The sequence below is a fragment of the Nomascus leucogenys genome, chromosome 11 (assembly GCF_006542625.1).
Source record: "Nomascus leucogenys isolate Asia chromosome 11, Asia_NLE_v1, whole genome shotgun sequence".
In the NCBI taxonomy this organism is placed as follows: Eukaryota; Metazoa; Chordata; class Mammalia; order Primates; family Hylobatidae; genus Nomascus; species Nomascus leucogenys.
Genome location: NC_044391.1, coordinates 12,543,294 through 12,564,897, shown reverse-complemented (window position 1 = coordinate 12,564,897; position 21,604 = coordinate 12,543,294). Strand labels below are relative to the sequence as shown.

At 34.3% G+C, this 21,604-nt stretch overlaps 1 protein-coding gene across 4 annotated transcripts in view; it reads left to right on the top strand.

Annotated features, from left to right (window-relative positions):
- CACNA2D1 (calcium voltage-gated channel auxiliary subunit alpha2delta 1) overlaps positions 1 to 21,604 on the top strand; it is a 504,363-nt gene that overhangs the window by 461,934 nt on the left and 20,825 nt on the right. For 2 of the 4 annotated variants that reach the window (XM_030822005.1, XM_030822007.1), the window contains 10 exons: positions 2,842 to 2,918; positions 4,226 to 4,246; positions 4,921 to 4,981; positions 14,022 to 14,119; positions 16,733 to 16,820; positions 17,859 to 17,921; positions 18,612 to 18,715; positions 19,623 to 19,709; positions 20,935 to 21,002; positions 21,392 to 21,430. In XM_030822005.1, coding sequence (XP_030677865.1) covers positions 2,842 to 2,918; positions 4,226 to 4,246; positions 4,921 to 4,981; positions 14,022 to 14,119; positions 16,733 to 16,820; positions 17,859 to 17,921; positions 18,612 to 18,715; positions 19,623 to 19,709; positions 20,935 to 21,002; positions 21,392 to 21,430 — 706 coding nt within the window. Of the gene's footprint in view, positions 1 to 2,841; positions 2,919 to 4,225; positions 4,247 to 4,920; positions 4,982 to 14,021; positions 14,120 to 16,732; positions 16,821 to 17,858; positions 17,922 to 18,611; positions 18,716 to 19,622; positions 19,710 to 20,934; positions 21,003 to 21,391; positions 21,431 to 21,604 lie in introns of those variants that run through there. The other 2 variants (XM_030822006.1, XM_030822008.1) reach the window with 2 other exon arrangements.

Below are 21,604 nucleotides of genomic sequence, written 5' to 3'. Positions count from 1 at the left end.
CTTAAGTCTTGATCCAAGTACCATATTTTGAAATGTAATAAATTATTTTAATAGGATGCTTTCTCTTTTTTTAGAGAATAATTTACTTTTATGGAGATAAATGAGTTGAAAAGTGTGTTATAGTCCACTTAACTCAGTTAACCATGTTTCTGTCCACCACAAAACACTGCCTGGGCTATACTATTCATCTGGTGGCCACTTGCTTTATTAAACTTTAATCTCTAGAAGGAAATAAAGCAGCCTTGGTCTATCGGTTTTATATGGACAGAGACAGCAAACATTGTATATGACAGCACCTTTGACTAGGAATGTTGATAAAGATCTTATCTGACTATATGTTGAAAAATTAACTTGGCTTGAGATGGACATAATTAAATTAAGTATAGCTATGTTTTTCTATAGAACAGATTGTAGCTATTAATAACAACCAAAGACTTACAGGCCAACGAAACGCATAGTAGATATGCCAATTTTAAAACTTCTGTTTTCTTCCTCATGGGTTTCCACACTATATTTATGGTATATTAGATGTAACCCAAGCTTATAGAGTGACACTTTAGCAGTTGTATGATATAACGTTATCAGTTTTAATTAGAAGTTTCTCTCAGCAATAAATGCTGATGGGGCAATAAAAATGTCCTAATTTCCCTTGAGAAGAATTTGTAGGAGACAATCTTCAGTGCTCAGTAATTCTGCTGTACATTTTGTAAATGGCAAGTGAATCATGAAAGGTCATCTTGCTGTCAGAGTGATTGCACTGCTTATTTTAATTTTAATCTCTGCCTCCACTTAAAGGAAGTTACCTATAAAATGAATATAGAAATTTTCATTAAATCTACATAACATTTTATTTCCCTGACCTTTTCCCATAAGGAAAGTCTATGAATTACTTAATGATAGAGAAAGATTTGGGAATTGGAGTTAACAAGCATGCGTTCATTTTGCTATCCTTATTGTATAATTAAATTTTAGCAAATAAACTATTTTTTCTTTTCATAGAAATTTTAATATTTATAGTCATAAGAATGAAATTTTGAAATTTTATGTTTTTCCCTATTCTATATTGTCCATAAAAATATATAATGACGTTGGGATATCCATTCCCAAAACTGGGGCTACATGAGGCTTAAGTGATTCAAAAGATCTACAAATCCCTAAATCTCAAAGTTGAAATTATTAAAAATTAATTAATTAAAGGATCTACACATGCCTGGAAATACTCAAAAGCCTAGATATGCACACCTTTTCCTGCGCGTTACTAAAATTTGAGCTAGCTATTAAAAATGGAGGATGAAGGTGACCAAGTGGGTTACATTAAACAAGTACTGCTTTTGGAAAGTAGTTAGATTGGGCATTTTAGAGGTATCGTAAACCCACTGTTCACAAGTTTTCTTCTATATTCAAAGCATAGCAAAGATCATGTGGCTCCATAGCACATGTGGATATGGAATAGTTATGTCCTACATTTGAGTGTTAGCGTGAGAGTAGAATTACACATATGCAGTTGTGTTATTGGAAAGTGCATAAAATTCTGAAATCCTTTAACAATTCTAATAGTGTTTTATTATTTTATTTTATTAACTGGCAATTTCAAAATAAGTAAGATTACCTGCCTAACAGCTTTTTATTTTGGGCAGTCATTAAGGCAAGTTTTGATGGCCGGCTTGTCTGACATTCTTTGTGTCTAAAACATTCTGAATTTGGCCTAAGATTTTCACTGGAACTCTCCTCTGCTTTGGACATCTACCCTAAGACTAGAGTAGCGCCATGGCTCTTGTTAACTACAAAACTCAAGATACATTTCCTGTTGCACCTAATAACAATCTTCCAAATAATGTGGAATAGTCACAGTAAATAAACTTGAAATAAATACTATGACTTAGTTTTAGTATTGGGTATAAACTAATGAGCTGAGCAGACAATTTCTATTACTGCAGTAAAGGAATCTGAATTTGCCTATGAGTAGACACTAGAGAACTTGCCCAAGGATTAGAGTTTTAAAATAGTGGATATTTAATCCCTCAAAAGAATATATTTTAGATGACTTTATGCATTGTTCAATAGTAATAATAATGGCCAGGCGTGGTGGCTCATGCCTGTAACCCCAGCACTTTGGGAGTCTGAGGCAGGCAGATTGCCTGGGCAACATAGTGTAAACCCCGTCTCTACTAAGATACAAACATCAGCTGGGCATGGTGGCATGTGCCTATGGTCCCAGCTATTTTGGGGGCTGAGGTGGGAGGATCGATTGAGCCCAGGGGATTGAGGCTGCGATGAGCCAGGATCAAAACCACTGCATTCCAGCCTCAGGGTAGAATGAGACCTTGTCTCAAAAAAAAAAAAAAAAAAAAAAAAAGTAATGATAATAGTAACTCTTCCATTTGTATTTTAATAGTGTCCATTTTATAGAAAGCACTTTAACATTATATATAATACATTAAGGAACTGTGTCCAAATGGTATTTTATATTTACTTTGTTTAAACATACCCCTAATGTTCTTCAACTTTTTGTTAAAATTCAAAGTACTTTAATATAATTTTCTGGAAATACAGTAGGGGGCCATGACATTCCTTCCTTAGCTAATTTATGGGTTCATTCAGGAGCTTATTTTCCACTTGACTCTTCTGATTCCCTACAATGTGGAGAGCTAGATGACTCCAGATGGCAAGACTGAAATTAAGTACTGTATTTGCTGAATGCATTTTCTTGTCAAAGTAATATGTCTTTTCCTTCCCATGAGGAAGATCTTTCGATTTTCCCATGAACTTGATGTGTCTTTTTTTTAAGTTATGTTTCATTTTTGTTTGTTTGTGTTTATGCTTCTCTTGTTTCTATTGCAGTTTGGCCTTGGTATTACCAACCTACAGTTTTTACTATATAAAAGCCAAACTAGAAGAGACAATAACTCAGGCCAGATGTAAGTACTGTGAAAGTGACTTCAGGGTCCATTTGTTATCTCCTAGTATCAGATGTTTAAATACGTCTAGATTTTGGAATACCCAAGGCTTATGAAATATTTTAGTAGGTGTTATTACCAAATCTACAGCAATGATTCTAACCCATTCCAAACATGCAAGGAACAAGAAATATTCTACATGGATAGAATATGAGCAGGTACTCCAGTCTCACTGGCAGTCCCCACCGCCCTTCCCTGCCTTGCTATGTGCTCATAGAATCATTGCAGTGCTGTGTCCTGTTGCTGTCGTTTTAAGGGTCTGCTAGCTGGAGCAAAATGTTTCACATGCTACTTACCAACATAGTCTCTACTCTCATGGCACTGTGCTAGTAAAGCTTTTCCTTTTCTTTGCTTTTATTTCTTTCTGGTTATTTATTTATTTATTTTGCATTTGGCCAGAATAATACTGTGCTTCACATCTTCTACTTCTTCTACTTTGAATAAATTAAATTGCACTGGTCTTTGGCTTTGGTTTGGCAATTAACTTTCTTTTCGTAATCCAAATTAATGTCTCAGTAATGCAAATAGATTAATTTTTTTCTAGCCTCATTTGGAATGTAGAGTAATTAATACTAGTGCATACTTCAAGTTATTGTTTATTTTGTTTGGGTGACTAGATTTTGTAAAGTAAAATGACCATCATATCCTTTGCACATTGCCGATTATTGCTAACAACCTTAAATTTTTCTGTGAGGATGAAGTAAAAAACAAAACAATACCAAAAATATACATATATATTTTACATCTGATCTTAAAGTAAGCTACGGTTTCTTTCATTTCTCTGTCAGTTCTTTTTTGCCCTCAGCAGGCCTGGTGTTCATAGTGCATTATACATAGTACGTTTATATTTCCACTTTCACTTAATAGATAGATATGATGGTCTTTTCACAACCAGCAATTCTGCATGAGCTAGTTCTTCAATTGATAAATGAGGGGATAACTCGTGAGTCTTTGATTAGTAAATGCTTATGTTTATAGCCTGATGTCATTGGTATTACACCTGCATTAATCACTTCGCAAAACAGACCCTTGAAATAACCACAGTACAGAGAGGGTAATCTAGTAATAATTGACAGGACATACTATCCAATCTTCAAAATATGTCTTTTTTTTCCCCAGACTACAGCTGTACATAAATGAACCTTTGATCTATGCACAATATTTTTATTCAAGAAAGTCATTGAATAAAATATTGTTTGTGACCCCCTTTGCTTTACCCTCTTTTTTTTTTTGTTTCCCTGCTTTCTCTTTCTGATGGATTTTCACAGCAAAAAAGGGCAAAATGAAGGGCAAGTATTTTCTTGTTGCTCGATTTCTTTCTATTTAGTACACTTGACATTTCCACTGATATTTTCCTTCCTATTGGATATTATCCTCTGTGCTTCTCATTTGCTAAATTTTCCTTCATGATCACTCGAAACAGCAGCAAAAAAATGGTAGAAAGAATTTGCTGTGTTTTCATATGCAACCTGGTTCACATGCAAGTTTTTTTCTTGGACTTAAGTTTTGTTTTGTATCCTTCCACTTACTAATTCATACCTAATATGAGGAATGTTATTAATTCACTAAAGGCATTAATGAGTTTTTTAACATTGTTTTTTGTATCATAATATTGGTAAACTGTTGATATAAATAATTGGTCTTTAAAATACCTCTGGTATAATATATCAATCACTTTTTAAAAGATGTTATAGTAGGGTTAGATCAGAAAATTATAGACATAGCATTTTCTTTGAAATAACTGTGGGGATCCATGTTATGAAGTTAATCCATGTTACAATTTTATTATATTGGGAAGCATTGAGGACATTTATATTCATTGATATGTTTCCATTTTAGGATGTAAGTACTCTATTTTCAATTTTTCTTATTAGGTAATGTTTCTCATGCCTTCTTATTGTTATAGAATCTCTGGATATATACTCTGAATTACCTATCTAATCCTGTAACATTATCTTTGCAGATTCGGAAACCCTGAAGCCAGATAATTTTGAAGAATCTGGCTATACATTCATAGCACCAAGGTTGGTTTTGTTGTATTTTTTATATATCTTCTATCAGTAGCTAGGCCTTCAACAATATTTCAGAATTGAGTCAAGACTGCTCTGGGTTAGTTCCATATCACATTATGGAATCAAAGGAAATAATTACTTTAAAACTGAAACAAAATCTTATTTATTCATTTCTTTACTCATTCAAATACGAGAGGCCAAGGCTGGTGGATCACAAGGTCAAAAGATCAAGACCATCTGGCCAACATGGTGAAACCCCGTCTCCATTGAAAATACAAAAATTAGCTGGGCATGGTGGCACACACCTGTAGTCCTAGCTACTTGGGAGGCTGAGGCAGAAGAATCACTTGAACCCAGGAGGCAGAGGTTGCAGTGAGCCAAGATTGTGCCACTGCACTCTTGCCTCGTGACAGAGTGAGACTCCATCTCAAAACAAAGCAAAATAAAACAAAAAAAGCAATTACTATGTGCTAAGCAATGTAGACTCTGGGACACAATGGGAATAAGATGGACATAGGCTTTGCTCTTGTAGAACAAACAGTGCATCCAACAATAATAGAAGATTGTGTATTTGTACCTGTGAATACATATATATATACACACATATGTACACATAAATACACATATATGTACCAATATTTATGTGTATCTGTACACGTAGGGGTAGAATGAACATAATAATGGATTTTTTTAATGGTCTAATTCAACTTTCCGGGAGAACATGTTTACAGTGGCATTGCTTTACATAGTTTTTTAGATGCACCTCATTTCCTCCTACCCAATTTTATTTATCTCTCATATAATCTCCCTTCTTTATCACACATGTACATCTTTTTCCCCATCTCAGTTTTCTTGTAATTATTTGGAACTATTCAATAATCCAAGGGTGTTCTTTATTCTTCTTTCTTTCCTCAGTTTTTGACTCCTACTCCATGACAGACACATATAATATTCAAATATAATTCCTATTAATCTGGGCCAAATTATTGGGAACAATTTACGTAGAAGCTTGGATTGTTAATTTTTCACTTCTCTTAAATTATTCCAAAAACCCAAAGATGCATATAAATTGTTCTGAGTTACCCTTTAATTCCTGCAAAAGGATATTTCTGAATTGTTTCTACTTTAACATAGGGAATATGGGTTTTTTGAGAAATCTCTGTTGACAAAGCATATTCTTGGCTTTCTGAGTGCCCATATCCTTGAGAAGCTTCTGTTGCTTGAATTTCCTTTAGTGTGTGACACTGTTGATCACGCTGTCCTTTGACAGTGTGCTTTCTCTTGCTTGATGACACACTATTCTGATTTTCTTACTCCCCCTCTGGCTGCATATTCACTGTCTCTTTCATGAGTTTCATTTCTTCTGCTGATCACTCATATGAGAAGGCTGCAAAGGATGCTAGCCTAGGCTGCCTTTTTATCTGAGACTGCATTCAGACCACAAGCCACCCACGTGTTCCCTGCCTACAGGTTAGGTTCATAACTCCCAAATCTGTATGATGGCCATAAATATCTAGAGACAAAGACATATGTGTTTCATTGATATTACATTATATTATTTAATCCTATATTGTATCTATTTCCAGACTTTACATATTTCAATATGAGACACATCTCATGGAAACCAGACAAGAATATCTCTTCAATGTGCTTCAGATTTAGCATCTTATAAATAATTGTTTCCTTTGGAAAGTTCTACCTATTTGCCTCAGAGGAGAAAATGCCATCCTCCCAAACGAGCAATCTTGAAACCTGTTAGTTGTCCTTCCCTGCTTCCTTTCTCTTGTATCTCACTTCTAGTCAATCACCAGTCTTGCCAATTCTGTCTTATGAGTATCAAGTGTATCTGTCAATCTCAGCCGCCTCTGCCCTATTTCAGGCCACTGCCTTCTCTCACCTAAACTACTACATTTGCCTCTTACTTGGTCTCCCTACTTTCATATTTACCCAGTATTTCTTAATGCTGTGTCTGTTCTGTAACCAGAGAGAGTTTCTAAAATGTGAAAAAAAAATCATATTTCTCATCTGCTAAATATAAGCCAGTGATTCTATATTGTCTTTGTGATTATCTGTGCTTTATATTATAGCTTTCAAATGCTCTTCCACCAAGTCCTGGTGTACCAGTGTGGTCCCCCACACTCTAAACTAGGGACCATCAAACCACATCCTGTAGATCAGCTATCAATTTTAAACATAAATTTTTGTTGGAGCACAGCGATGTTTATTTGTTTCTGGAATGTCTTTGGCTGCTTTGTCTACAAAGACAGGGTTGAGTAGTCGTGTCATAGACTTTATGGGCCACAGAAGCCTACATCACTTGCTACGTGGCCCTGTCAGGGAAAGTTTCCCTACCCCTACTCTAAATTTCAGCCATACTAACTTCTTCCAGTTCCTAAATGCACTGTTTCTTTTTTTTTGTTTTTTTTTTCTTTTTTCTTTTTTCTTTTTTTATTTTTTGCTTGATTTTGGTTTTACCTTCTTTGTTCCATTAATTCTGTTTTCCCTTTTGGACTACATACACATACATACGCATCTCGCTCCCTCCAAAATCCCGACTTAAAAGTTCCTCGATGTGGGGATTTCTTTCCTTTGTTCACTGGTATATGCATGCTTCCTGACTGCTTCATAGAATTCTCTATTTCTCTTGGGGAGCACTGGCCACATTTTATTTACTTTCCTCAACAGACCATGACTGTGTCTATTTGACTTAACATTCAATACCCAACATCGAATCCATTGCTGGCACATAGGTGCTGAATAAATACTTGGTGACTGGAGAATCTGTAAATATCTAAAGAATAGTCTTAAAAATTGTATCACTAATAATACCTGCAATCTTATTAGTAGATTTTGGACACAAGTCACTTTGATTAAATTACTGGGAGCAAATTTAACTCACTTTAACTAGGAAGAATTTTCTCTGTATTAAGGAGAACTGAAGGGGTGGGTTGCCCCTCCACGCCTGTGGGTGTTTCTCGTTAGGTGGAACGAAAGACTTGGAAAAGAAAGAGACACAGAGACAAAGTATACAGAAAGAAAAAGGGGCCCAGGGGACCGGCATTCAGCATACGGAGGGGAGGATCCACACCAATACCGGCCTCTGAGTTCCCTTAGTATTTATTGATCATTATCTGGTGTGGCAGGATAATAGGATAATAGTGGAGAGAAGGTCAGAAGGTAAACACGTGAACAAATGTCTCTGCATCATAAACAAGGTAAAGAAAAAAGTCCTGTGCTTTTGATGTGCATATACATAAACATCTCAATGCCTTAAGGAGCAGTATTGCTGCCAGCATGTCCCACCTCCAGCCCTAAGGCGGTTTTCCCCTATCTCAGTAGATGGAATTCAATCGGCTTTACACCAAGACATTCCATTGCCCAGTGACGAGCAGGAGACAGAAGCCTTCCTCTTATCTCAACTGCAAAGAGGCCTTCCTTCCTGTTTTACTAATCCTCCTCAGCATAGACCCTTTACGGGTGTCGGGCTGGGGGACGGTCAGGTCTTTCCCTTCCCACGAGGCCATATTTCAGACTATCACATGGGGAGAAACCTTGGACAATACCTGGCTTTCCTAGGCAGAGGTCCCTGCGGCCTTCCGGCCTTCCGCAGTGTTTTGTGTCTCTGGGTACTTGAGATTAGGGAGTGGTTTGAGATTAGGGAGTGGTGATAACTCTTAACAAGCATGCTGCCTTCAAGCATTTATTTAACAAAGCACACCCTGCACAGCCCTTAATCCATTTAACCCTGAGATGACACAGCACCTCTTAGGGATCACAGGGTTGAGGGCAGGGTTACAGATTAACAGCATCTCAAGGCAGTAGAATTTTTCTTAGTACAGAATAAAATGGAGTCTCTTATGTCTACTTCTTTCTACACAGACACAGTAACAATCTGATCTCTCTTTCTTTTCCCCACAGAGAACATTAGCTAGGAAAAAAAAAAAAAAAAAAAAAAAAAAAAAAAACAGGGTCCTGCAGAATATTAACATAGCAAAAAATTTAGGAAGAGATTGAAATTAGGCCTGCTATGTTGGCAAGACTCTCCATCTCAGGTCTGTGTTGTTCTCTACAGTTTCTTCCCTTGTCTCTCCCAGTTATTAAGTAGCAGATTATGCATGTTGGCTTTGTCAGCTTCACCATAAGACAAGGTGGAAACTAGGGTAGAATCCAGATACATAGAGAAAAGATAGATATATCTCTCAATTCTAATTCCTGATTCATAGGCAATGGATTTTGTTTAATCCAGCAGGTACTAGTGTATGAACCATTTCTGTAGTCAGTGTCACATTTCACATTTTTTTATAATTCAAAGTTTTAAAATATATTTACATATATGTACAACTATCACTAGAGTTAATTTTACAACATTTTCATCATCATAAAGAGAAACTCTGTAACCTTAACTGTTACCTACCCATCCTTCCCCCAACCCTCCCCAGACCCAAACAACCACTAATCTATTTTCTGTCTCTCATGGTTATGTGCTTGTTCTAGACACGTCGTATAAATGGAACAATACAATACATGACCATTTGCATCTGCCTTATCTCACGTAGCATGATGTTTACAGGGTTCATCCATGTTGTAGCACGTGTCAGTGCTTTTTTATAGCTGAATGATATCAATACAGCTGACTAGAAGACTGGAATTTACTTACGTGTTTAGGGGAGGAGAAAGTACTTGAGAAGGAGAGTATTTGGCTTGTGGGACAGGCCAATGAATGTCCACTTCAATTAACGTATGTTAAGCCCTTTATGTGCTTGATTATAAATATGTATGTGTGTATATATATGTATATATGCGCTGTTTTGAACAGTGTGTGTATATATGTATATACACATTTTTTTTAAAATTTTACTTTAAGTTCTGGGATACATGTGCACAACGTGCAGGTTTGTTACATAGGTATACATGTACCATAGTGGTTTCTGCACCTGTCAACACATCATCTAGGTTTTAAGCCCCACATACATTAGAAATTTGTCCTGATGCTCTCCCTCCCCTTGCCCCCGAACAGGCCCCAGTGTGTGATGTTCCCCTCCCTGGTGTCCATGTGTTCTCATTGTTCGACTCCCACTTATGAGTGAGAACATACAGTGTTTGTTTTTCTGTTCCTGTGTTAGTTTGCTGAGAATGACGGCTTCCAGCTTCATCCATGTCCCTGCAAAGGACATGAACTTATTATGGCTGCATAGTATTCCATGGTGCATTTGTGTCATATTTTCTTTATCCAGTCTATATCATTGATTGACATTTGGGTTGGTTCCAAGTCTTTGCTATTCTGAACCATGATGCAATAAACATACATGTGCATGTGTCTTTATAGAATGATTTAGAATCCTTTGGGTATATACCTAGTAATGGGATTGCCGGGCCAAATGGTATTTCTGGTTCTAGATCCTTGGGGAATCGCCACACTGTCTTCCACAATGGTTGAACAAATTTACACTCCCACCAACAGTGTAAAAGCGTTCCTGTTCCACCACATCCTCTCCAGCATCTGTTGTTTCCTGACTTTTCAATGATTGCCATTCTAACTGGCATGAGATGGTATCTCACTGTGGTTTTGATTTGCATTTCTCTAATGACCAGTGATGATGAGCTTTTTTTCATATGTTTATGGGCCGCATAAATGTCTTATTTTGAGAACTGTCTGCTCATATCCTTCACCCACTTTTTGATGGGGTTGTTTTTTTCTTGGATGTTTAAGTTCTTTGTAGATTCTGGATATTAGCCTTTTGTCAGATGGATAGATTGCAAAAATTTTCTCCCATTCTGTAGGTTGCCTGTTCGCTCTGATGATGGTTTCTTTTGCTGTGCGGAAACTCTTTAGTTTAATTAGATCCCATTTGTTAATTTTGGCTTTTGTTGCCATTGCTTTTGGTGTTTCAGTTATGAAGTCTTTGCCCATGCCTATGCCCTGAATGGTATTGCCTGGGTTTTCTTCTAGGGTTTTTATGGTTTTAGGTCTTAACATTTAAGTCTTTAATCCACTTGAGTTAATTTTTGTATAAGGTGTAGGGAAGGGGTCCAGCTTCTGTTTTCTGCATGTGGCTAGCCAGTTTTCCCAACACCATTTATTAAATAGGGAATCTTTTCCCTATTGCTTGTTTTTGTCAGGTTTGTCAAAGATCAGATGGTTGTAGATGTGTGGTGTTATTTCTGAGACCTCTGTTCTGTTCCAGTGGTTTATATGTTTTTGTACCAGTGCCATGCTGTTTTGGTTACTGTAGCCTTGTAATCCATCAGACAAACAGAACCAATGACAAAAACCACATGATTACCTCAATTGATGCAGAAAAGGCCTTCAAAGAAATTCAACACCCCTTCATGCTAAAAACTCATAATAAACTAGGTATTGAGGGAACATATCTCAAAATAATAAGAGCTATTTGTGACAAACCCACAGCCAGTATCATACTGAATGGGCAAAAGCTGGAAGCATTCCCTTTGAAAAAGGCACAAGACAAGGATGTACTCTGTCACCACTCCTATTCAACATAGTATTGGAAGTTCTGGCCAGGGCAATCAGTTAAGAGAAAGAAAGAAAGGGTATTCAAATAGGAAGAGAGGAAGTCAAATTATCTCTGTTTGCAGATGACATGATTGTATATTTAGAAAACCCCATCGTCTCTTCCCAAAATCTCCTTAAGCCGATAAGCAACTTCAGCAAAGTCTCAGGATACAAAATCAATCTGCAAAAATCACAAGCATTCCTTTTTTTTTTTTGAGACAGAGTCTCACTTTTGTTTCTCAGGCTGGAGTGCAATGGCATGATCTCGGCTCACTGCAACCTCCATCTTTGGAGTTCAAGTGATTCACCTGCCTTAGCCTCCCGAGTAGCTGGGATTACAGGTGCCCACCACCATGCCTGGCTAATTTTTTGTATTTTTAGTAGAGACAAGGTTTCACTATCTTGGCCAGGCTGGCCTCGAACTCTTGACCTCGTGATCTGCCTGCCTCTGCCTCTCAAAGTGCTGGGATTATAGGCGCAAGCCACTGCGCCCAGCCACAAGCATTCCCATACACCAATAATCGACAAACAGAGAGTGAACTCCCTCAAATCATGAGTGAACTCCCATTCACAATTGCTACAAAGAGAATAAAATACCCAGGAATACAACTTAAAAGGGATGTGTGTGAAGGACCTCTTCAGGGAGAACTACAAACCACTGCTCAAAGAAATAAGAGAAGACAAAAACAAATGGAAAAACATTCCATGCTCATGGATAGGAAGATCAATATCGTGAAAATGGCCATACTGCCCAAAGTAATTTATAGATTCAATGCTATCCCCATCAAGCTACCATTGACTTTCTTCACAGAATTAGAAAAAACTAGATTTCATATGGAACCAAAAAAGAGCCCATATAGCCAAGACAATCCTAAGCAAAAAGAACAAAGCTAGAGGCATCACACTACCTGATTTCAGAATTATAAATTTTATTGAAGTTTTCCCCTGAGTGCATGTCTTTTAGTATTATATGTGATAAAACTAGAAGTGCTGCTGCATCCCAGAGTAACTTGGATGTCTAAAAAAAATAAAGGACTTGTATGATTGTGTTAGGAAGTGAACAAGGTGCTTTCTGCATTTTTTTAATGTAACATTACTTGAAAGAACAAATTACAGAACTATGGTTATTCAGACTTGGATGCTCATCAGATATTTTCTCAAAAATAAATCAGATGAGCTTTTGACTTTGAAGAAAACAACTAAGAGTATTTGCTGCCAATGACAGAAACTGAGCTTTCTAACAAAAATTAGAATTTTGGGAAAGTTGTATACACTACTGTGTACATGATTCCTTCCCAATACTTATATACTTAGTTGAAGATAATAATGAGTGTAAATTTTCAATATAGTGTAATGTGTCATTATTTGGAAATTGTACACAACTCATTTTCTAAATAACCAGTTTATGATTTTACAAAATCACGGATAAAAGATTCATTTAAAGTGTAAGAAAGAATATGGAATTTTAATGTAACAGAAGACAAAAAAACTATTAATATTGTTTCAGGTTCCATGTTACAACTACTCATCAATAAATTACAAATAAAACAAATAAAAAAACAGAACAGCTGCAATATCTGAATAAAAGCCTCTCATCTTTGTGAGGACCAATTTTCTCTATAGACCAAAACAAAATCTTGCAATTGATCGCAGAGACATACTTGTCTTCTCTTGTCAGGAATTAAAGATAATTTGCAAATATGTAAAACATTGCCACTTTTTAAAATCTTTTTTTAAATCATGGTAATATTTTAATAAAATATGTTAACATGTAATGAACTTTAAGATTTCTGGGTTTTTTTATTGTCTAAATTTTTATTTTCAGACAATCATAGATTCACATGCAGTTGCAAGAAATAATACAGAGAGAACCTATATACCTTTTACTCAGTTTCCTCCAATGGCAACATCTTGCATAAGTTTAACACAGGATCACAGCCAGGAAAGTGACATAAACACAGTCCATTGATAATATTCAAATTTCACTAGCTTTATATCCACTCAATTGTGTTTGTGTATGTATGTAACTCCAGGCAATTTTTTTTTTTTATTTTAAGTTCGGGGATACATGTGCAGAACATGCAGGTTTGTTACATTGTTATACATGTACCATGGTGGTTTGCTGCACCTATCAACTTGTCATCTAGGTTTTAAGTCCTGCATGCATTAGATTTTTGTCCTAATGCTCTCGCTCCCCTTGCCCCCCATGCCCCAAGATTTCTGTTTTAATTGCTATATGAGACTCCTAAATCTAGGATATACAATGATAATAGTATAACTACACCAAAACCTAATACTTATTGAGCACCTACTGTCCAAAGGCCAAATGTTTTAATTCATATTGCCTGTAATCACCACTTACTGGCAAAGTATTTGGTCCATTACAGAAGTGAGGAAATGGAAGTAACAAGAAGCTCAACAGTTTGCAAAGTCTTATGGCTAACAAAAAAAAAAAATAGTGTTTTTACTACCTTTAATTACCCTGTAAGGTTTTGATTTCAATACCTAATATCTCAAAATGTTTTTTTTTTTTTTCAGAGATTACTGCAATGACCTGAAAATATCGGATAATAACACTGAATTTCTTTTAAATTTCAATGAGTTTATTGATAGAAAAACTCCAAACAACCCATCATGTAAGTATGGATTAATTCAAAATGATTGCTTGAGTGTGGTTCTGTTGGTTTATAGTATATCATAGGATATGATAATCATATTACTTTATGTTGTGCTGGTTGTTTATTTACTTTATAACTTTTTAATAGTAAAATGTAACAATTTGATCCTTAATTTTGCAAACGAAAGAAATGTTACTTCATTATTTAGTTAAATCAAATTTTCAAAACAAGGTAATATATTCTTTCAAATGGTTAAACGTCAATATGGCACGCTCATGTTAGCTCCTCTCAAATTTAGGAAATTTAATTTTGAATGATCTTTTGAAGATTTTTTATTGCATTTTGCCTGGTAGAGGAAAACATACATTTTTATAAATTTATTCATATGCTTCAAATAATATAATGAGTTTTAATATGGGTAGAATAAAAACCGAAGTATAAAGATACATCACTTAATGATTTTCTTCCTTCCTGACATTCTATTTTGATCACAAGTTAACTTTATGTCTTAAAAAATTATGCTTCTGTAATTTTTCATTTATGAGGTAAATCAAATTAAAATAGACAACAGAAAATTAGTAATTAGTTTTTAACCATTATATTTGTCTTTCAGGTAAATCTGCATCGTTCATACTCTAAGCTTAATAGAAAATTATGGATTCTTGGCTTTTAAATCATTAAAAAATCTAAATCTTTTTTTCTTCTAAAAATATTTATTATAAAAGCACTGCCAGAACAAATACCTACAAATGAGAAATAAGAGGAAAACCAAATTCATGGCAAAATTTATCTTCATAAATAAAATTTGAAAAAAGAATAAGTACACATAATTGACATTTTTTAGTTCTCTCTCAAAGAGGAGTCTCTTTGTTCTCTCTCCCTCCCTCCCTCCTTTTCCTTCTCCTCCTCCCTTCTTTTCCTTCTCCTCCTCCCTTCTTTTTGTTTTCCAATTATTTATCTTTCTCTCGGGAAGGGTCAAAGCACTTTATCAGTTATCAAAAAGGCAAAGCCTTTCTTAAAGCTGCCTCTTAACTTCGATTTGTTGCATATGAGAAGAAATAACTTCCTAGCTCCTTCACTTTAGCACAAATTAGTTAGTGGCTTCAGTGAGCCACTCTGGAAACCTGTCATGGGAGCCAGAGTCTATATTGATCATGTCTTAACATGATGATTCCAAACCTTTCTACTCAGTGCGAGCTCACTGAGACTGAGCCAGTGCCTTTGAAATGTTATTTTATGTCATTGTTTATTTCCTGTTAATGAGTACTAGGCATTTCCAAGAGAGAACTGTAATAAGATTGTTGAATGTTCCTTTAATTGGATACCAAAATTATGAAACACTGTCATATTCCTCGCAAAAAATGAGTCTATCAGAAATGTTTTTCCTAACATGTAAGTTTTCAGAACACCATGAAAATTGGAATCATTCTTTTTTATATCTGTATCTATTTATTTTGTTTTACCTAAAGGGATTGGAGGCAATTAGAACATTTATTTTCCAAATGAACTGTTTTTTAAGTGATTCAGTTTCTAAAATAATATAGTAAAAAAGAGTGTCTAGAATGAGTTAAAATGTACTCCAAAATAGGGATTAAATTGATCCTTTAATCCCAGGTGTAAGATATATTAACTTAAAATAATTAAAAGCAATAAAAATGTTTCCAGCCTATCTCACCACCACCTTGTATAGTAATAGGATGTTAAGAACATATATATTCTTTATCTGAAAAAGTCAAATTTTATTGTAAATGTGCAATTTCAGAGGGTACCTGTTAGGGTATTTCAGAGCTTAATGGGTTTAGAGGAACAAGGAGAATGGGAAGAAGGCAGAGGTTTTTGTTTAAGAATATGTAATAATTGACCTTTGATCCTTATCATCTGTTTCCTCAATTATCTTTAAACTTGGGCTAATATGCACTTCAGTTATTCTAGAAATGACAACCTGTTATCTACTTTGGTATTGGTTCTTTGCCCAATACCAGTAGATTTCAAAAATATTCTTGGGATTGTATTGCTCTGTGATACTCTTTCCATTCCTTGCTCCTCGATATGCGGCACTGAATTTTTCATAGTCTTATTTAATCCAAGATTATCCTATGTTTTGATATTTGTGATAGAAAAGAATGAAAATAGCTTTTCTTATAACAAGTGAAAGTGAAAGTAGACAGTAACTTTTTGTTGAATGTTTTTACTTGATAATTTCAGAGGTAGTTCTGTTTCTATATATATACATTTTATATACATATATAAAATTCTATGTGTGTGTAGACATTAAATTGTCATAAAATCATGATGGCTGGGAATCACCATGCTACCATACAGAAATAAACAAAAACACAAAAGACTATTTCCTGTTTCTTAACGTAGCTTATTTCATATTTTGATAAAATTTACAAAATAATTTGGCTCATTTAGAATTGATTTTTCTACTACTAAATCCATTGATTTCCTGAAAAATGTGAGGCAAGGTGAACAATATAAAAATTGCAAAGAAAATGAATGTGGAATATATTTTAAAATTCATAGAAATATCTACTCTAAATTGCTTTTGGAAATAGAAAATATATTTTTCATTATGATCATAATTTTAGAAATGTGAGTGTAACTGATGATCTCCTTTTTCTGTGTTAGGTAACGCAGATTTGATTAATAGAGTCTTGCTTGATGCAGGCTTTACAAATGAACTTGTCCAAAATTACTGGAGTAAGCAGAAAAATATGTAAGTATTTGTTCTTATTAATAAAAATATGTATTCTGCATTTCAATTTAGTTTCTCCTGTGGAAATTGGGTATGAATCTCATAAATTTACATTTCATTAATAATGTTTAATATTTCTCAAGAAAATCACTGTACAGTTGTTGACAACTTGCATTTTCAGTTGTGGGTGTTTTTCAGTACTAATGTCTGCCATTACTCAACTTTTCATGCACATACGCTTTAGGGTGAATAAACCAAATTAAATGGGCGTGATTGTGTGTTTCTGTTTGTGCTAAAGTAGGATTTCTAGTCAGTGTTTATTTGGATTTCTAATAGCACTACCATACATCCAGTCGAGAAAATCTGAGTATGATTCTTATTTATAATCTCTTACCCACCCCATTTTCAATCACTAAATGCTAAATATTTCTCCTAGCAATGTTTTCTTCTCTACCTCATAATCAAGGCCCTAAGATCCCATTTCTAAGAAATCACAGCAACTGATTTTTCTGCCTTTAGTGTTCTCCATTCCTCCACATGCAGCTTCTAGTCAATTCTCCATACAATTCATATTGGCCAGAATCTAACTCCTAAAATGCAGTTCTAAGTTCAAGATACAGGTGAAGCTCTCTAACATGGAATTCAAAATCATTCATTAGCTGACCATTGAGAAACTTGCACTTGAAACTTTACTTCTTACTTTTTCTCTCCTTTTGTCTTACGTTTTTTTCCTATACCAAACACCAGCCATCTCTGGTAGCTTTCCCTTATGTATACATTCCTCTCTACAAGTGATACCTTCCTGCTTCCTGTGTCATTGCTGTCAATTCATACTCCATGTTCAAAATGCACCTCAGTCATTATTTCCTGTGAGATGTCTTCCTTAAACATCCTTCAAGTACAAATTTCATAGATATTTAAATTATTAAAACATAGTTGTGCATCTATTGATATATTTCCTTTACTTCCTAAACTACTTCTCTTTGTATCACCAACACCTAACTTTGTCTTTTAGAATATGTTCAATAGAACATTTCCTTCTTTTGTCTTCTGTTTCAGCAAGGGAGTGAAAGCACGATTTGTTGTGACTGATGGTGGGATTACCAGAGTTTATCCCAAAGAGTAAGTTCAAATAACATCTGTAAAAACAAGTACATTACAAAAGACTGCGCCAAGGATTTATACATTACTGCGTAAGGAAGCCATTCTTCAAATAAACTGATTGCCGTTAGATTACATTGGAGCCACTGTTTACAGTATTTACATTATTAAAAGATTTTATTTCTCTGAAAAATGACATTATAAAATTCTTCAATGATGTTATTGCTTGCCAAATATATTTATTACAAAACTTAACAGACGTTTAAAGAGATTTTTCTCTTTGCAGATACAAGCTAAACCAGTGAAATGAACACAATGATTATAACCAATCATCAATATTTATGTAGCACTTTATTATCTTTCACTCTTCTTTGATGCATCTTATCTCTATTATCCTCATAACAGTCCATGAAGTAGGCTGAGTAGGCACCAATGCTTACTAACATTAATTGACCTATTAACTTACTTGTCCTATTACCTGACTAGTAAACAACAGAGTAAAACTAGGAGTTAGCTTTTTCTGATTCTTAATTTAGTGCTATGCTGATGCATTGCTCAGTAATGAGTATCAGTTATGCTATCAATTACCACTAACTTCTTTAGACATACCTGAGATGTAGGCGTATCTGTAAAGCTCAGCAAGTCCACATAGGATAAAGTAGGTTATCAGGTAGATTAAAGAATACAAATGATGAGCCATTTCCTCCTTAGGGCTGGAGAAAATTGGCAAGAAAACCCAGAGACATATGAGGACAGCTTCTATAAAAGGAGCCTAGATAATGATAACTATGTTTTCACTGCTCCCTACTTTAACAGTAAGTATTGCTTTGGAATTCAGCTTTTCTCAATTTTTTAAATAATAAATTACTGCTACTATCTGCTTTCCCCCCAAATCACTACATTTTATGTTAACTACTCAGAATAGTCATCATTAAAAATAGAGTATTTGCAAGGCATTAGGAAAGTAGAAAAGAAGCATCATTTAGTTGAAGAGGCAAAATGCATACACAGCAAACAGTCTTCCAGTAATTTAGAGATAGCATATCTATTAGGCATGCATAAGAAATAGAAACACATGTAGATAATCCCTCATATTACAAGTGAAAATGTATTGAAAAACATTTAAGGAATTAAATAAAGTAGAGTAATTCCATTGACTAATTACGTTTTATCAGTATTATAAAATATAATTATACAATTAATAATAGCTTATCTTTTAAAATATTTCATTGAGTTATTTCCCAAAAACCTTGTAATTTAATCCCTGAACATCTTTGCACATAGGTAGTATTATCTTCATTTTCATAAATGGGGAAACAAGTTCAGAGAATTTCAAAGTTTTGCCTAGTGACATATATCTTATAAAAGACAAAGTCAGTTTTATGCATCCAGGATCAATCCTTCCACTTCACTTCAGCAGAACTCCCTAATATTTTAACAAATGTTGTGAAGTAGAGATTTGGCATGTATTCATTATGTTGTGAAAGCAGATGCAACCAAGCTAATAAATGTCCCTGAATCAATTAATACAAACCAATTCATGGATATACCAGTTAGCCTAGTGTATATAAAGGAAGAAGAGAGGAAGGAGAGCACAAACATTTTTATAGTTTATAGATGCTAGAATTTTTAAGCAAAATACTATCCATCTGTATCTAATGACAGAAAATCAATATTATTATTCAATATATCTTGATAGGTGTTTTATTTATTTTTTTTTAGAAAGTGGACCTGGTGCCTATGAATCGGGCATTATGGTAAGCAAAGCTGTAGAAATATATATTCAAGGGAAACTTCTTAAACCTGCAGGTAAGGATAAATATTAAATACAAAAACACAACCAAAATTAAATGTTACTTGGCATTTATATTATAAACTGGCAATGTTTATCAAGAAGGTCATCAGAAGGTCTCAAACAAAATAAAGGCATGCACACTTAAAAAAATTAAATAAAATATAACTAGTTACCTCTGAAGTTGGGATAAAATCAAATTGATACTACATAGATTTGAGGAATTTTCAAAACAGTGTGTATGTTTATACTCTGACACAAATTTATGGAATCAATTTAGTATAATAATCAAAAATTTTAATGTTGGATTAGCAACTCCACTCCAGAAGTCTCTCTTAATACTTTAAAATCTGTACAAAGTTATATGGCCAAGGAGTTACATATTTGTACAAAAAAGTTAAGTTTCCAGCCCCGAGGGAAAAGATAAATATGGCATATTCATACTATATTCTACTAGGTGTCTGTTAAAGTGAATTAGGTAGGGCTCAGTTAAAAACTTGCTATAAAATATATAGAAAAATCACTTTTTGGGAAAATAGGCAAGTAAACATAGTAAAAGTGAGCATCAATGAGGATTGGAAGTGGGCTAGAGTGAATACAATAAAGTAAAAGCTATTAATTTTTCTGATTGTATGATTCAGTGTTTGAAGTTTTAAAAGGAGAGTATTTTGAGCCTTCCTGCTCCTGAGGGCAGCTTTACCCCATCAGCGGATCTATTACATGAATTCACTCCATCACTTACTCACTAACTCATTCACCTATTCCTTCATTCACTCAATTGCTCATTTACTTACTAAATCAGTTATTCTTTCAGCCATTCATTTATTCACCTACTCTCCTACTAACCCACCTACTCATCCATTCATCTGTTCACTCTTTCAGCAAAGATTTGTTAAGCACCTACTGCAAGCACTGGTGGGGTTAGGGAAACCTCTTAAAATATACAATTTGAATGACCTCAAGTTTATGAGGCTCTCCTGACGCTACTGTTTTTTATTTAGCTTATTGTATTAGTTAATTGGTCAGGTAGTGGCTAATGAATACACTCTTTTGTGAATATAAGTTCCAATTTATGTGATAGTTTAAGAGCTATTAGCATTATTGCTTAATGAAGAACACAAAACTAAAACTTCTGTAATAAACTATAGTCTGATACTTGCCATCAAAATAATTAACTGTCATATTGTAAAAGTTGTATTACATCTAATTATACCTTTGAATTAATTCAAATTAATTTTTCAGTTGTTGGAATTAAAATTGATGTAAATTCCTGGATAGAGAATTTCACCAAAACCTCAATCAGAGATCCGGTGAGATATTTTTTAAAAATTCTTATGCTATGTTTAATGTTTTCAAAATTCAATAGAAAAAAATATAAGGTCCTTATACAGTGGCAAATACGTTCTCAGTACCACTACACTGAAGTAGAATTGTGAATTCCTATTTTTTTCAAAGCTTTTTTTGTTTAAATTAGTCAATATTTAATAAAAGTATTTCAAGGTTATAACATGCAATGCTAGTTTATATATTGATTGACATTTTCTAATAAGATAAAACTTTCGTTTCTTATAGACTGGACTGTTTAATCTTATTTTTCTATTGGATAAATTACTCCAGAATTTCTAATTATAACATGGTAATAATATAATTAAAATCCAACTTTTAAAAGTGAGGTGATAATGGCATTTTTGTCTTTCAGTGTGCTGGTCCAGTTTGTGACTGCAAAAGAAACAGTGATGTAAGAAAACTATCTAAAATCACTTTTGAGTACAGTATTTCCTTGTGTTACTCTTGCTAAGACTATAATGATGAAAAAATATGCAGGAATTTTTAATCAAAGGCTAAAAAATTATATGGATATGTAAAATAATATATTCATTTGAATTTATATGCTTTTGATTTTGAACGTGAA